The sequence below is a fragment of the Cyrtonyx montezumae genome, unplaced genomic scaffold (genome assembly GCF_038088225.1).
Source record: "Cyrtonyx montezumae isolate F1298 unplaced genomic scaffold, pur_monq_1.0 scaffold_23, whole genome shotgun sequence".
Taxonomy (NCBI): domain Eukaryota; kingdom Metazoa; phylum Chordata; class Aves; order Galliformes; family Odontophoridae; genus Cyrtonyx; species Cyrtonyx montezumae.
This window is the reverse complement of record NW_027071970.1, coordinates 4,616,308-4,634,195: the sequence shown is the minus strand read 5'-3', so window position 1 is coordinate 4,634,195 and position 17,888 is coordinate 4,616,308. Positions and strand designations below refer to the sequence as shown.

The following is a 17,888-nucleotide window of genomic DNA, read 5'->3' as shown; positions in this document are numbered from 1 at the left end:
GTCTTACTATGGCATTGGTTCAGAAAGGAAACCTTTGAATTGAATGAGGGTGACAGAGGGGTCAGCCCTGCTCATTCCACAGAGCTCGTGCTCAGCTCAAGGCCTCTGCTGCCTTCTGTTTGTGCTGACCTAACTCAGCTCAGTGGTAGTGAAAGCTGGTGTGCAGCCAAGCCCCAAGCAAAGCCAGCGTGAGCTGCTGCCCTGGGCAGCTGTGTGTCAGAGAACACGGACTCAACACTGCGCTGTGATGAGTCCAGGGACACGGTGCAAGCTTTAGGACTGCTGCCTTGCAGCATCTAAGAGCCTGATGTTCCTCAGTATCTTTTTCTTTCTCCTACGTGGCTCAGTTCAAGTTTCAGAACCATTGTTGTGATGATGTAACTGCACAATCCCAAACACTGAGAACAAAAAGTTGTAGCTTTATCTCCATTCTTAATTTGCAATGACTGGAGAAAGGCAGAAGGACTTTGTGTGCTCGATTTGCCAAAGCAGCAGTTCGTGACATCTCATGTTGACGCCGTCAGCGGGGGCTCTGGTGCCCCATGTTCCCCCTGCGCTGCTCCACGTTTACTCAGACAAAAAGCAAAATTAAAGGGTATGCAGGGTCACAGCAAAAGCGAAACGTGCAGAGTTGAGGACAGTGATGGGAAGAGCACCGCGGGGTGGTATGGGGAAGGAAGCTGTGCCTTCAGTGGCACTGTGCTGCAGCACGGCGAGGAGGGAACGTGGGAGCACTGCTGGTGGCTGCAGCTCTGCTGCCCACCCCACTCCCACTGGCACTCCTCACCCGGGGCTTCGAGACTCAAAACAACGGATACTGGAAGTTGAGGCAACTTTTATTGAGACTGTACAAGCAGGGCACTGGAAAAAAAAACAAAACAACAGTGGCTTGATGTTGGGACCAGCTCTGTGGAGTATGAAATCAAAAAGGCACTAATCTTAAGAAAAGACACTCCGTGTATTCTAAGAATATAGTTCATTTAATACTGTTAATTTTGTAGCACAAAAAATAAAACAAGCTGTGATCCCCAAAATAAACTTTAAAAGCTTACACTTTAATATTATTGCCTGAAGTTCACGGTCTTTAAATTACATATTGTGTTTTAAAGTTTACACAGTGAAGACTGTCTCAAATACAAGGCCACCTTTCCCACTGCAGTTACCGTATCCTCGTCTCAAAAGCATTTACCAAACCAAGAGCACAGCTGTAGGGCGCTTCCCTGCTCCCTGAAGGCAGCTCTTCCAGGCAGCTCTCACCTTCAAATGTGGGTACTGAGGAAAAATGCTCCAAAACTTCACTAGAAAACAAAGGCAGCCCACTCGGTCCCAGGGTGTTAACATCGTGTAAAAGAATTACTTGACAGGCACGTGAAATGGCACAAGGAATGCTGTTTGTCCCTTTACAAAGGTAACACTCGGGCTCCTCAGAGCCCCACCCCAAACAGGATGTTCCCTTTTGCTCATTCGTTCCAATTTGTAAACAATCATGAATTAAATTAGCACTTATCCAGTGATGGACACCGATCAGAAGTTCCCATGGACACTTTCAGACCGGTCAGCGGCCTCGTGAACGTACACACAGCGGGAAGCAGAGCAGCAGTGAGAGCCCTTCGTGATGGACAGCTAGTGTGGCACCACGGCCTGAGCCACAGCCTGAGCCACAGCCTGAGCCACGGCCTGAGCCCAGCTGCTGGTTGGAAAGCACGAGCTGTTAGTGGAGCTCACGTGAAGCTCACAGTCACGCTGTGCAGTACGGATACACGGAGGGCTTCAGGCCCTCGTGTGGGAGCCCTCGTACAGAACGGCAGCGAGAGACAGAGAAGCCAGACAGTCCTTCAGAGGAGAACACACACGAGCAGGTGCAGTCTTTGCATGAAAATACCTGGCAGAGGAACATGGCAGAGACGTTTTGAAGCAAGTTTACCGTCAGCGGGGGCTGGGCAGCATGCTGCATTTCAAGCACCCAACGTCACCGAACCGCGCCGCTGGGACGGGGAAACACTGCTCGTCTGGGGCCCGAAATTCACAGCAAGGTGAGGGCTCTGCTCTTTGCATCGGATGCCACTACACACCGTGTTTGCATAGTTTTGAAGGAAAAATCTTCTGCTTTTCTGCGTCTCAGAACACAGTGAAACCTAAAGCGACGCCTGTGCTCACGGCGTACACCTTATCCCACGGGGGATGAGGCAGGACGCTGTTTGTCGTGAAAAAACAACAGGTTAAAAGCTGTGCTCAAGGTCTCAAATGTCACAGTATTTATTTACGGACTGGGACATGCAAAGGAGGAATTCCACAAGCAGTCTTCAGAAGAGCTGCCCGTACCGAGGGCACGGCTGAAGGCAGATTTCTCTGCAGCACTGAGCTCAGTGCCACTGCTGTTCACAAGGTGACTTTCAGTAGTACAATCCATGTAGTAAATGTACAGGTGGAGCTGGGGCACAGAAATTCACGACCTCCTTTAGTTCAGAGAGCTGCATAGCTTTTCATTGCAAGACAAACTGTCGATGCCTATTGTCAAGGATTACTCTTACAGCACCAAACACTTCAGTCAATGCTACTCTACTTCACAGTTAATCTGGTAGTAAAATGCTCTACAAGAACTTCTAGACTGTCAGCCACTTGATTAATACTACAACAGATAACTAACAGATGAACCGAGGGCTTCTTTAAAAACCACACACCACAGCATTTTACATCTCCTGCTGGAAATGCCACTTTTACACTTCTTCAGTGTCTTCCATTCAGGGACCTCACGGCACTTTCAGATGAGTGAGAACAAATGTACTCCTTCGAGGATCAAGTGACACAGTCAACAAGGAAACGCACTGGAACCGAAGACGATACCGGCTGACATCTGCAAGAAGCAGGAAGGTTCTGCAGTGCCTGAAGTTTCTCTTTTTGCTACAACAGACAGCTTCAGATGTTGAAAAATGAACCATTGGGGCACTACTGTTTTCCTGTCAGATATTCCTGGTTTTCTGCAGCGGATGTGTTCCTTTACCCAGGCTGCATTCTGTTAAATCGGTGCTCAAATCATTTAAAATACACGTTCCAGTTCACCTAGAAAACACATTTAAAGAAGGCAGAAGATAACTGCTGTACCTAAGCTTTTGTGACCTGTACACAGGCTGAGGACTTGCCCTGTGTGACATCAGTAATACTCACATAGCTACAGCCACATCGTTCCCTACCAAAGGTGCAATTACAACAGTACAGCTTATGTACAGAAGAGGGCAGAGAAAGCTATACCCATAACAGACACCCGTGTGGGCTCCTCCAGCCTCCGCATTAATTCCCAGGTGAAAGCCTTGGCAGCTGACTCCAATGAACCATTTCCTAGAGGATGCTGGGAGTAGGAGGGACCTTGGGCACATGTAAGCCAGAGCCACCTGTTCTGGAAGGGTAAAAACTGCAGCATGCAAAAGATTTGTGATAGGAGGGTAAAAAAAGAAAGAAGAAAGCAGTCCTGGAAGAGGAGCACAGCAATGGGGGGACACCCTGGAGGAAAAAGGTACTGTATTCAAAGAGGAGTCTTCAGCTGGTTGGGGTGGGCATAGCCAGGAAACTTGGGAGTGATAAAGGACACTGCAGAGAAATGGGTGTAAGAGATCTGTGTTTAAATAATAGGATTTGATCAATATTTACCAAGGTCTTCTGTCCCATTCCTTTTGTACTCCTTCATGCCATGGCAATCTGATCCATTTGCCTACCAAGTATCAGCTTGGTGACAAGCACTACTATGTTAGTAAAATTATTTCCAACACTGCAGAAGGGCTCTGTGTAAACCAGGCCAAAGTATCTCCCTTTAAAACTCAATTACTACAGTTAGTGCTTGCAAAATCAACAGCAATACTTTTAAGTATGTCAAAAATGGGTCACAAGTATGAAACCCTCCTAAATTTCCTTATAAATAAATGCCTCAGCTTCAATGCAGCTCAATCAATGGTTATTTGTATTTAACACACACTTTCAGGGAGGTCAACAACAAGCTTAAGAGTTAACAGAAATGAGCAGCTTCTAATGCAACTGCTTAGAATACATAAGCTTCAATTAATGTCCTTGAAAGAGACCATCATTGTAAATGGTAGTAACCTCAGGGCAGGTTCTCTTAAAACTAAGTCTTCTTCAGTCCTAAAATTGCATTTTTGTTGTTGCTTTTTGTTGGACAGTAACATATGAGTCGCATGTTTTCTCTAAGGTTAGGGCTCTTCCTACTGAGCAGGCCAGAACAAGTCCATGGAAGTCTCAAGAGGAAAGGTTTTCTTCCCATGCTTGTCTGCTATATACCTGTATGCTTCAGTCTTCTCCAGCTTAAGGCCCAATACAGTTTTAAAAGTGAAACCAAATTCTGGTTGCTGTATCTATGGTATGAAGGTCAGGCAGTGACTTCAGTTGCATGTATTCCAAATGTGTATTAAAAGAACTGTCAAACTGCAGCAAGCTGGAAAAATGGGCAATGCTAGCAATGTGCCATTTAGCCATCATCCCACCTCAAACAACGCTAATGAGAGCCAGGAAAGGGAAGCAACAGTGTAGAATCAGATCATGGGAATCATTCACTCTCCTCTGGGTTTTGAGGGTCAAATATTTTGACATGTGTGAATGGGAAGAGCCCTTTTCTCCCGTTGACTTCTCCTTCCCACTGCCCGTTGATATTCATCCTTGTCACCTTCACAATATCTCCAACCTGCACCATTAAAGAAACACCAGTTAGCACAGACAAGAATCTCACTTTGATACAAGTCAAAGAATAATAATACAACTTCATAATTTAAAAAATACCTTTGGAGGGAAAGCAGTTATTCTGATTTAACTTAAGCAAATGCTTGGTTGCTGGAAGTCTGCACCCTTTTTGGAAAAACTTAACTAAATGTATATTTACATGTTGCAATAAATTGCTGAGCCACACCTTTTCCTGTAGAGAAGCTTACTTCATCATGCTACAGTATATTTAGCTTGGAGGGGCTGACATCACTAAAGCTACCATGGGTAATGAGATGCAACATGCATTCACAAGAGCACAGTACTCATTTTTAGCATTAGGAGGTTTATTTCATGGAAGAATGCTCTTTTTTCAAAGAGATTCCTGTAGCAAAAATACTCAAAGTTCTAGTTCTGGCTATTGTGCTCTAAGAAACTGATTTAGTTCTCTAAACTTGATACACTTCCAAAGCAGACAAAAGCATTCTCAAACACTTCATCCCAAGTATGAGATGCACAAATTCGAGCTTGGCTTGTTGCTTTCACCTCCACTTCCTGTCAAAGAATTTGAAACAGGAACAATGACTTGTCAAGCCTTTCCTATCACAGCTGTGTCTCTTCCTATTTGGCCAAAGACAAGCAGAGCTGAGCTATGAGCAAGCAAAAAAACCCCAAACCATCAGCTCAAGTGACAAATGTTCAGTGCCTGCGTTTAATCTGAATTAGGTTACTTCACAGAGCAGACTGATACCTCGGGCAGTGCTGAGGACTACCTACACAGTCACTTCTCCCTGAACTGCTTCAGAAGAGCTGAGCTTGTGGCCTGTTGCAGCAGCTCTCTAACTACACCTCCCTTCCTGTTTACTTAATTGCATCTATGTGGTAACTATAGTAAATATTAGAGAAGTGACATTAGCAGCTAATAGCTAAGGTCACAAGAGGTAGAACCACACTATAACCAATGGGGAGCACTTCAGAAGGTCCTTCCCCAAATGAGGACCAAGTGCTGTGCAGCTGGGTTTCAGATCTGCAGCCTGCTTCTGTAAGCTCTGGAGGTAACGGGCTGTGATCTTCTTGAAGGAAAAACTGCATTAATTTACTGCCATAGTACGTGTAACAATTTGTATGTGTTAACATGGAGAACTGATGCAGGTCCTTGGTAAAGGACTTTAGTGTAAAACTTCGCAGTTAAGAGGTGTGCATCTTCCATCAAAGGAAAAAGCTGACTTTAGTAACACATCACTAGAGCCCACTGAAACCAGTTACCATTGCTGCAATGTGTGTTTGTTCTTTGAAGACCGCTCAGAATCATTCTGAACCTTAAGTGAGGCTTAAGGTGTTACAGTGAACTCTGGCCGTCACTCAGCACTGGGCAGCTCTGAGTTTCTCAGAAATGTAAGCTCGATGCTGTGTGTTAGGATGCAACCATTAATTAAATGTGTTTGCCCCTGCCCCCTCACCCTGCTTTTATCTCTACTTGTAGGTTTTTTCCACTTCCCACTGACGTTCTGCATGTCACACATGGAACAATCTTCACCTTGTACTTTCCAGAGAGGAAAATCCCCTGTGAACACCCATACGTTTCTGTGATAGTTGTGAGACTTTAAATTGTCATTTTCCTGTGTGCTGCTCATAACCTCAGAGCTGAAGGCTGCATTTCCTACAAGTAGCTACACACTGCCCGAGAGTTAGCACGCTCCTGCAGCATCAGTGTGGCTGGTTTTCATCTCTTCTTGGAATGCTGCAGCTTGCCTTGATGGTGTGCTTGAGAAAAAGGACAATTTGTCTGACTTCTCATTCAATGGAAAGTCTAGAGAAAGCTTTATATAGTAACAAGACGGCTTAAACAGGAACCTAACAGAAGCCTCTTTAGGAAAAGGCTGATAACATCTATAAATAAATCCAGCAGAGTAACATTGAGTTAAGTAACTTTTGAGACAGATTTGAGTTCCAGCTTTCAGACTCAAATTTAAGAAGACTCATCACAAGTCAGCACCTAACAGGAAGCTGCACTTGCACCACACCACAAACAATTCACCTGGAAGCATTTTAATTTATTAATGGAAAAAAAACCCACAACAGTAGTACACAGAGCCAAAGAAACACATGGACTCACATTCTCTGAGCCAGATTTAATTCTGTTCATGTGTTGCAGGGCTCCATCCAAAGTCTGTGCAGAAGGCCTAGAAAAATATCCTTCAATTTGTCTGATTCTATGGTGTGAATGGGCTTTGGAAGTCTGACTTCAGCTGAGCAAAAACTTAAAAATACAGTGAGTGTATCACCTTTCAATAAAGCACCACATAGATCAACAATGCAAGAGGTTCTTCAGACTGCTGGGCTGGTGGGGCTGCTAGGGATCTCAAGTGGCAGTTAAAGGAACAGTAGCTGGGAAATGCTCTCAAAGTATCCTGTCATATACCAGGGACAGCTGGATGCCCTCTCACACCAGGCTGGTTTTAAACAAAATGCAGTTGCCTTATAAAGATGAAATGCAATGGCATGCTGAAACAAGGTTCTGGGCAAGGAACCTTGATGTCATGACCAAGTAATTGCTGGATCCACGTTAATGAGCTCTGGATTAGCAATATCTGAAAGAATCTGGTCAAGCAGTCCCTCTGTGCATTTTCCCCTCCCCAAACACTAAGCACAGTATTTGATACATTCCCTTTAGACCCCCTGCTCTACAGTGTGATCAGCTGAGGTGTGATTCTGCATGAAAATTATTTAACATGCTGCTGCTCTTAGAGAGCGTTTCAGCCCAGACAGAAGGACTGTCTTATGATCAGGAACAGGACAGTCAGGAGATCTGGTTCTATTCTCACTGCTGCCACCAACTTCCTGTACGATTCTGGACAGCTCATGAGCCCTTATCTGTAAATGAGGATAACACTTCCTTAGTGTCAGCATCCCTCAGATAAGTAATTCACTTGTAAAGTATGCCAGCATCACTGCATGGAAGCAGCAACTGCTGACGTGAGTAATACTTCTGAAATGCAGCCATGTGGTTCCACCCTAATGATAAAAATCAAAATGCATTTGAGATAGCATCCTTTCATTATGTCCCTGTTACAGCATGAATTCAAAGCCCCGGGGGAATGCAAGTTGTGGAATATGCCAGTCAGAAAGCTTACTTCATTCACTCTAAACTCTTCCATACCTGTCTCCATTTGAAGCTGATTCATACACTGGAAAGGTTTCCTGCATGCCATTTGTGTCACGTAGGCAGCTAATTTAGCACGTTCTACAGATATTCCAGCAACTAAATTATTTGAAATCACACTGTCCCCAAAAGACATAAAGCTAAACAAAGAAAGCAGAGTTTGGCTGAACTACAAGCAGGACAAAACAAGACTCTGAAGCTCCAGATATTGGAAGACCGAGGAAACCAAAAAGCTGATAACACACCTCTGTTACCCTAATTTCCATGCTTGGTATTTGCCCAAAATTGCCCAAACCAGAGCATCAAGTCATTCAGACCTGAGGAAAGTCCATTCTGGAGATGTGAGAACAGGTCAAAGGGCAGCAGAGAAATGCTGCTGGCCTAGATGCAGTTAGTCTAGCCTCATCTAGGAACCGAGTCATGTTGTTTGGCAATTGTCGTACCTATGCTTGAAGAGCAGAGTTGGGGTTGTAGTACAAGAAAGCACAGCTTTTCATTCAATTATGACAGCCTGTCTCCTGCTAAGCATGTTGTGACTGTAAGGAATTTGGAGAGCACAACGCTTCAATGGGGGACTGTTCCTGAGCCATGCAAGCGACAGCTTTAGCACAGGAACTTGTCTAGTTTATCCCTACTGCTTTCAGTTTCATCTGAAAATTAACACTGCAATCAGTTCTGAGTGTGAAGGTGCTCTGCACTGTAAGGCACTGAATGCAGTCACAATGGGAACAAATTGACTGGAAAAGGAGGTCACAAAGATACCAAGTGCACACCATCTCCAATGTAACTGTTAGCTGCATTTTCTGATGTAGCACGCTGGAAAGTCAGTACCTGTCAGCACAGACACAGAAATCCTGCCACCAGCATCATTTTCAATTAATAGCTCTCAGAAATAAAGCTCCATGATCAACTTTGAAAACCAGGATCTATGCTTGTATAATTTAAGCAAAACAGACATCCTTGTAGTTAGATGCATTTTAATATTTAACACAGGAATACAAGATTTCCTTGGCTAAGAAAAGCACTATGCTTGTTGTCAAGTGATAGGAGCAACCTAATTTCCTAATTAAGGAAGTTCTACTACAAGCACATTTTGCCCTACTTGTCTCTACTTTAAAATAAAGAGGAAAAGTTACCTGTAACCTAATTTCAACAAGCTCAGGAGAAATATGGTGTCAGTTATGTAACTGTGGCCAACAGATATTCACTTCACCAATACGTTTCAGTGAAACCTTAACTCCATGCTAGGAACTGAAGGCATCTATATGTTTGATACAGATGCACAGATCAAGCTGCTTAATACTATACAATGCTGGCACAGGTGCAGAGGAAAAAAAAGGCACTTATTTTTCTAACAGTTCTTATATAATGAAACTCTGTGTACGTATAGAAAAAATAGTCTTAAGATTCCCTATATTCCAAATCCGGATGTGAACTCCTGGACTGCTGCTGCCCTCAGAATGGTGTATGACCAATATCCCACAAGCACTGCAAATAATGGTAGGAACTGCTGTTTAGTCACCTGGCAGACCAAAGAGTGGCAGCTGCTGCTGCTCTCCCATTTTCTGGTTCCTTAAGTTATTCCACTCCGTTTTATATAGGGAATTTATTGTTCACAATCTGAATTGGCCTTTACAGCTTCCCTTAAAGGGAATTACCTACCCATAGCTTTGCTACTGACTTTGCTAGACAAGAAGAACTTTGTTGTGTAGATCCAAGCAAGGAGTACTCAACCACCAACACATCAGCTGCTGCTCTGCGGAAGAATGCACCAGGTCTTGGGCTGCCAGGCACTTAAACCTGTACATCATGCACCGTCTTAAGACAAAGCTTCATTAGTATATTACTGCCATCAGGCTGGCTGCACAACTACAGATTATTAATGCTGAGAAACCTGAAGGCAGACTGTACTGCATGAACAGTGCCAGTAATCTCCGCTCTTACAAAACTCATCACCTTCTCAAAGCACTCTCTTGTGTGACCCTTGAGCACGGGGTTGCCCTCCTAGTTTTCCCAAGGAAAACCAGGGTTGAAGAAGAGCAGTACGTAACCCTGTCACATGGAGGGCTAGTTCCAACAAATACAGGACACTGTATCCCTGTCCTTCATATTCCTTCCTCTAGAGCACCAGAAAGGAAGGAAATTGCCTCTTGCCGACAGCACACAACTAGAGAAAACAGATCTTGGCTGTTGCTTTTATTGAGTGGGTTTTTTATGCATGTGTGCAGTACCTCTGGAAATGCTCCACACGGCAGTAACAGAACTCAGAAAGGTTGCAGGGAGGAACTGCAAACTTCCATCATTTCATTAAAGATGTTAAATCTGCACTGCCAATGTAATTAACTGGACTGACTACAGTAGCACATCAATATTAGAAATAAACACAGCAAACTTCACTAGTGGTTCACTGCTGGAAGGAAATGCTCAAGACAATGTATGTAGTAACTCTGATAGTAGCAACAGTATAAACTGGTTTTTAGCCTCTGGAAAGATAATTCACTCTTTAATTTAGATAATAAAAATAGAGCATATAGTGCAGTATCAAATCAGTATTTACACATTAATGAGTATCAGAGTTAGTCCAGCAAGTCCAAGCAGTAACAAATGCTATGCTTCCTAACAAGTGTCCTTATGGGGGAAAACAACATGGCAGTTACCCTTAAACTTGCCTGCCATAAAGCTGTCCCATTTTATAAACTTTTCCAAAGTTAAATGCTTCCTCATTATCCTACCAAACATTTGAACAAGGATTTTCAGTAGAATATTCACTTTATAAATGATACCTTTAAAAAAATTTACCTTCCTTACCAAACAAGTTTCTTGTCTCTAATGGGCTGTAGATCTTTATTTTGTCCTACATTCTGACAGTATATGTAAACAATGGCATACAACACAACAATCAGCAGTATGAAAGCAGAGAGCTTGTCCCATTTTCAAGCTGAACCCTGGGAAATGACATCTCTCCACTTAAAAGGAAGCTGAGCAGATTACTATGCAACAACTTTATTTACTCCAGATGGTATTCTGCTTCTTTCAAGCATCGTCTGCATGCTGACCACAGAAAGCTAGAACCAGCAAGCAGATACTCTGCTTTCATACTGCTGTATCAGTTTAGACGAGATTACAAAATCAGTACAACTGTACCAAGGTGTTTTCATCCACACAAGCTGAACTGTGACTGAGGCTGAATACTGTAATGTACTGTTATTCTATTCACTGCTAACTTTCTTCCCCAAAACATACCCAAAAGCTTTTCTTTCCCTCCCACTAGTTACTGCCTGTGCTCTTAACAAAACTTGTAGTCTAAGTGAACCCTATTATTTTCAACCACATTTAATTATGACCTCCAGTAGTTTGGATCATTAAGTGACATGCAGTGCCCTGACAAGGTTGAGCCAGCAAAAGGTGTTCAAGCGAAAGGAAGATCATGAAAACACTCTGGAGCTTTCTTAAAAATAGTACATGGGACAAAAAAAAAAAAGTCACTGTAAAAGGAGGTTGCTCACTCTCCCTGTGCAAGGATGGAAAAGCTATAACGACCAATTAAAAAAAATTTAATAGATCAGCTCCTGAAATCCTACACCTGAAGCTTCCTGAAAAGCCACAGTGTGGCCAAGGTGAGTCTGTAAAGAAAACAGACTGCACAGGAGGACAAAACATACCTGTGATGGGAGACAAAAAACGGGAGGTATTAAGCCATTAGAATTCAGCATGAGAATCTTTCAAAGAATTTCAGCAGTTTAAAGGATCAAAACGATTCAAACCTGCATGTTGGACTGAGAATTAATCCTACCAGTAGATCAGGGCAGCTAAAACAACAGGATTAACTAGGTCACTAAACAGCGAATAAGAGAACGTCACTGGTGAGAGCCATCCTCCCCAGCATTCTGCTACCCTGCAGCAAAGCAAGTCCCCTGAAGTCATTCTATGACACACTGCTAACCTGACAAAATCAACTGCTTGCCTTGCTCTCTTCAGAAGCATGAATAGTTTTGGCAGGAATCTTCCATACAGTGCAGTTGGCAGAGAATTTACTTTTCTTCCTATGATAATTTTCACACACTGTTCACAAATGACAGGCTGCTAGCTTTTGTAAGACTCCAGGAAAACACAGTGATACGTTTCATTTTCAACTCTCTGTTACCTGTAGAGGTTGTACAGGAGGGCATCTTTGGGAAAATTTTACGAATAACCAGAAGTCACAAACTAAACCTTTCAAATCTCAGTGAAAAGTGCCAGCTTTGGCAGGAGCTTTCATTTGCAAGCTGAGAAAAGGCAACAAGAAAAGTTCAAAAATATTTTTAAAGCCACTCTTCTACTTGCTAAGATTGTTGCTTCCCTTGCTTCTTATAAACAGTGTCTGCCCTCACCCCCCCCACACACCCAATAAGCTACAGTTAGACTCGCTCTCTTGAGGTCCCTTCCAACCTCTATGATTCTATGATACAGTTGAGAATCAGAAAAAATAATTGTTATAATTCAATATAATATAATATAATAAAATAATTCATCAGCAGTCCTTACCTTTCTATTTCAATTCTCAGCCTGGAATGACCAATTAAACATCCCTTTCCTTCTCCAAGATTAAGAGGAGAAGCAAAATCATCTCTCCCTAGCACTTCCACAGAAGGATGTATTCTGCAGCATATTTCACCGTTCCATAGGCAAGACAGCAGTGCATTAAGCCTAACTTCTGCAGTAGCTTAGTCACTTTTCTCAAAGGAAGTGGTATAGATAAAGAAATTTTTATACATCTCTCTTCAGAACATAATAGAACTTTTCAGTCTGCTGACACAGATAAACAGACTCCACGTGAAGTCATCCACACCAGCTCTGCCACTAACAATATTGAGTTTATTTTTCAAAATCACTGGAAAACAAAAGGGAAACTCACCTCTAATGCCAGTGCAGTCTTGTCATAAGCGCAGGGTACTCTCTTTTGGATGGCTTTGGCATAGACTGGTCCATTCTGTGTCGATGGCAGAGGACTGATCACTGCTCCGGGTGTACTGGATACTGTGGGAAGGGGACTTGTGGTCTGGGGCTGGGCATAAGCATGGGCGGGTTCTGGAATACCATAACTGTTGGAATTCCTGTTCCCATGCTTCCCAATAGAAGATCTGACTAGCTTTTCTACGTAGGGAACAGGAATCATCCCAATCCGACCATCCTTGTTCCTGGCACTCCACCACTGTTCTTCTGGCTTCTCTACGATCACCAGTATTTCACCCTTTTTAAATGGGAGATCCTCAGCATCATTGCCAGGAAAGTCATAGAGAGTCCGAACATACTCCACGTTTTCTTCGGCAGTGGACATAGTAGGAGCAGATCCAGATCCCATTGGTGGACTTGGGTACCTAAGTTTAAGAAGTTCCAGTTATCAACAGCTATTGTTTGGCATTTCCAGTAACAAAGCTAGCCACCAGCTGCACACTAGGAACACCAGTTAAAGGGGAACTACCTACATTCACCTTTGTAACAAAATACTGCTTGGTAGCACTGTGAAGCATTTAATTAGTTTAACTCATGCTCTCAACAATTACTTAGGTATCTAAATTATTTCCCAATCAAATCAAAATCTATCATAGATGAAAAAAAAAAAAAAGATATAATAAGACCTTAACTATTGCTTTACTCTCTCTTTTGGATTATTGTGAAGATGTTAGGGTAGAATAAAGATCTCTGTGGCTTAAAGTTACGAGAGGTCATTATATATTAAAAAAAAGTTTTGGGTGACTAGGGAGGAGCTCTTGGCTATTTAATCCTCTTCAGTTCATCACATTTCCATCTTTAACCTCAGCATCCATCTCTGTTGAGAATTCTGTAACTCTTGACTTGAGAGAGCACAGCAGAAAAAAAGGGAACAAGGAAAAAAAGGAAGAATACAATAAACTCCTCAGGCTTTCTGATTCTGTAGGCAGCAGAGCATCTTTGTACCAGAATGTTGTTGTTTATATTCAGGATTTGAGGGACAGTCACATTAACACCAAGAACTCCTTTGCTTAGGAACAGAGATAGCTCTTATGTTTTTAGGAGACAATACATTTCCCTTCCATTCTGGAAAGGGATACAGAATTAAGCTCCCTAATCTTACTGTCATAACATCAGCTCTCAAAGGGTCGTTACAAAAGAAAGATTATTACTATTTAAGAGTAGTCATCTTTCCTGAGTATTTAAGTACCTAATAACATAAAGTGACATTCTCCATAAAAAACATGAACTAACATCCACTGGAAAGATCATAGCACAAACAACACTGCTTTCTACCATGTCTGTACACTTCATGAAGTCAGAAGAATTAACAGCCTTCAAAAGCACAAGCACCTGAGATGTTCCACTGAAAATGCCACATTTTAAAGAGAAATGAGAATTAGCAATAACAGTTCTGAAAGAAACTCCTGTCCACCCCTTTCTAAATCTAGTCCATTAATTTAAAGAAAGTAAATCTGGAAGTGCTGCCCCTCCTTCTCCCTCTTGCATCATATAAAAGTCTCCTTTAAACAGAAGTTCACACAATCAACCACATCACTGAGTTTTTCCAAGATTTTAGAGCAGGAATTATGCTGCAGATAACCACCTCCACTCCCCCCTCTGCAGCTTTACAAAAGAGCCTGCTGGTTCACAGTACACTAGGTCCCATCTGGCTCTGTGTGCTGAGAACCACCAACATCTGCATGCAGTGAAACCCTTGAAAATAAGGTGGCACTGAGATGTTCAGGAAACGTTTCACACAAGGTATGACACAAATACCAAGAGAACAAGTGGAATCAAGTAAGTTTAAGTTACGAAAGCCAAGTCATTGCCATCCATGACTAAGAATGAGGTTTTCTGTTTTCAGAAAGGTCTGACAGTGCTCGGGTTAAGGAGAACAGAGATGAGCAAGAAGATCACTGCAGTATAGACTTTTTTTTTTTCCTCCAAACTGTCCGTAAGTTTAAATGTGCACATAACCATGGGCAGCTCCAGTTAAGTGTTTCTGCACCTGTGAAGGATGAGGGAATCTGTCACCTACCCATTTCTTTAGCCACAGCACAACCACTAGCAGAAGGTTTCTCAGCAGCTTTAGGAACTCCTGAGGCTTTGTCGCGCTCCTCCCACCCCTGACAGCTCTGCAGAAGCTGCTGACCACTTGCGTTTTTCAATTTAATGCTACTGTCAACTTCTGACAACTTACTGATTGTGACTGTGAGCTGGACTATAACAACGTTAAATTGTGATTCTAAAACTCAATGTTATTCCCCCTCCACAATAACCTGTTAACCTGAAAGAAATCCCTTAAGCTGCAGAATTTAGAATTGAAGCTATTTGAATTTATTTTTTTTTTTACTGTGCCACTACATTAATAGCTTTTCTCCTTGTTCTATCCAGGGAGTCCAAAGGACAGAATAAATACGTTCCAGAGTTAGTGGTGAGGTGTTTAGTGATGCAGGCTGCAGGTATGCCCCACACTGAGTGCAGGACAAAGAATGAGCTCGCAGCCAAGTCACATTTTCCCATCCTCCTAAAAGAGCTTTTCTCAGTGTATGCATATGCAGAGACAAAGACTGCCATAACCAAACAGAGCTAAATGCTTTTCCCCTCTTTTGGGGAAAAGCCACTCTAGAAGTTTTGGAAACAACGTTTTAGAACGCATGAGGATTCAGTGAGCACGGTGAAGCAGGAATCACAGCAGCACGACCTGTTGGATTCGCTGTGGATGCAAGCACAGAACAACTGAGTTCTGAGGCCATGCTTCAGCCAGGGAGGGGAAGACTTCTGAGCCGGCTTTTCAGCCTTCCTAGCAAAGGGACAATACCAGAAGGCTGATACAAAGCAAGACCACACCCTCCTGCAAGACAATCACACCGGGTGGCAGGGATGTTCGCGGAGCCTTCGCATCTGCCTATATTCACCATGAGGACAGGCCCTATGCACTACACCGACGAGAATGACAACGAACAACCCACGGCGGCCACCGAGGAAGACCCATGTCAGAAAGCGGTCCAAAGCAGTGGGCCCCGGGCACAGCACGGCACCGCAGCTCCGAGGTGGGAGAGCCGGGTGCGGCGGCACTCACCTGGGCGCGGGCTCGATGAGGGTGGTGGTGTCCAGGTAGTGGATCTTGTAGAACTCCAGCAGGGCCGGCAGGTGCTCGAACTCCTGATCGCCGATCTTAAAGCGGCGGTTGGGTAAGGAGTTAATGATGTAGTGCGATACGCGGGAGTTCTCGGACACCGACAGCACGTAGTCCCCCGGGCAGGTGGACGAGTCCCGCACCAGGAACATGCCGTGCCGCTGCCCCTGCAGCCGCGTCTGCGCCTCCGCCCGCGACACCGGGCCCACGTACCAGCTGGAGCGGTCCGACGAATCGAACCGGGCGGCGGAGGACATGGCTCCGGGCGGGGAAGGGCGACGGAGCGGGGACAGAAGGCCAAGAGCCCTGAGGCTCGGCGGGAAGAAGAGAGCCGGGGAGGGGAAGGCCCGGCGGATGGGCGGCCCGGGGACGGGGGGTGCGGAGAAGGAAGCCCCGCGCCTCTGAGGCGGAGGCCCGAGGGGAGCCGGGCGGGGCCGGCCGGGCGCGGCGCGCTCAGGGCCCCGATGTGCTCAGCGGCGCGGCGTGCGGGGCAGCATCCTTCCCGCCTCTCTCAGGCCCGGGCGGACTGCGAAGAGCGGCGGCGGCCGGCGGCCCGAGAAGGCGGGCGAGGAAATCCCGCTGCGGTGCCTCGGCGCCGGACGAAGGGGGGAACGGGAGAGGGGCGAAGCGCCGGGCTCCCGCTTTCTCCTCTGGGTTCACTCCTCTCTCAGAGCCGAAAACCAAAATGGCGGCGGCGCCGGCGATGGGAGCCCTCCGGAGACACCGCCCCGCGCAGGCGCGCTGCGGCTCGCGCCGGCGTGAGGGGAGCGGTGGGCGGGAGGGATTCAGAGCCCGCCCGGCGCGGGAAGGAGGGAACAGAGGGATCCGTGCTGCGCCTCCATCTTCGCGGGGCCGCTCTGCTCGGTGTGTGTCTATGCCTGCCCTTGGGCCCCTCGCCCCTCACAGCTCACTGAGCTCAATTAGCACCCGCGTTGCCTCTCCTAAGGAATTTGGGTTTTATTCGTTTTTATTTGTTAAAGGACGAAGCGTACCGCTGTGATAACCCCAGATCTAGATGCTTTCCTACATGCTCACAGTTTCCCCTCGGGCTGTTGCCAGACGACGAGGTCAAAGCCCTTAGGGGTGCGGGTGGGGGTGAAGGCATGAGGGGTGAAGAGGGAGGAAAGAAGGAAAAGAAGGAGAAGGAAGAAGTCCAGGAAAGGTCTCGGCGAGGCCTGGCAGCACTGGGTGCATGAGTTAGGGGCAGGCTGCAGCTGTGAGCTGAAGGAGCAGCACCAGCCCTGGCCCATGTGAGGCAGCTGCTGTGGTATCATCGTGCCCGGCTGCCCTAGGTAAGGACGTGACAAAATAAACACCCCAGGAGTGCCACAAATGATATGTTTTTTAGGCTGTCTCTGTGATTTTTGGTTGATTTCATTTTTTTTTCTGTTTTGCTTGTGAGGCTGTTGGTGTGAAGTGGAGCAGGTGAAGTAAAGTTTCAAATGGAGAAGCAGATTGGAGGTGACAGCCACAACCTGCCCAGCCGAGCTCCAGCTTTGCCGTCTTCCTTTCACAATCCGTTTTTTCCAAAAGCTCAGGTTTTTTTCACTTTATTTCCTATGTTGGCAGCCAGTGCCAACTGAGGTGTTTAGATTGCAACATATGGGCTGCACCTCTGCAAGCGCTGAGCAGAGTTCAGATAACAAAAGCTCAGATCCTTAGGTTTTAGAAAAAAATACATATATATTCAGGAAAACCTCTTCATGTCACTGATACAGAAGGATTTTAAACTAGGCCTTAAATACATGTGCAGGTGTCACTTTGCCAGCTGTTAAGTACAGCCATCTCCTGGGTGGAAAACAACAGCTGTTTAATCATGCAGAGCAACATGAGCAAAACAATAGGGCCAGAGATGATTAGTTCCATCTGAAAATTTACACCCATGCAGACTTTTTTTTCTTTTAGGGAGAC

General features: G+C 44.9%; 1 protein-coding gene across 1 annotated transcript; it reads right to left on the bottom strand.

The window, feature by feature from the left end:
- Positions 1–4,154: 4,154 nt before the first annotated feature.
- CRKL (CRK like proto-oncogene, adaptor protein) lies at positions 4,155–16,323 on the bottom strand. The gene is made up of 3 exons (XM_065738990.1): positions 15,921–16,323; positions 12,759–13,221; positions 4,155–4,687 (listed from the first exon to the last, which is right to left on the bottom strand). Exons 1-3 carry the CDS (start codon positions 16,232–16,234, stop codon positions 4,553–4,555), a joined length of 912 nt encoding a protein of 303 aa, XP_065595062.1. The 5' UTR covers positions 16,235–16,323; the 3' UTR covers positions 4,155–4,552.
- Between the last annotated feature and the right edge of the window lie 1,565 nt (positions 16,324–17,888).

Bases quoted from the DNA above. Each gene is read 5' to 3' on its own strand.
- CRKL (XM_065738990.1), bottom strand. From the start codon at position 16,234: ATGTCCTCCGCCGCCCGGTTCGATTCGTCGGACCGCTCCAGCTGGTAC. The intron at 13,222-15,920 runs GTGAGTGCCGCC...TCTTAAACTTAG, and splicing joins CTCATCGAGCCCGCGCCCAG to GTACCCAAGTCCACCAATGG. The intron at 4,688-12,758 runs GTGAGTTTCCCT...TTAATGGTGCAG, and splicing joins AGACTGCACTGGCATTAGAG to GTTGGAGATATTGTGAAGGT.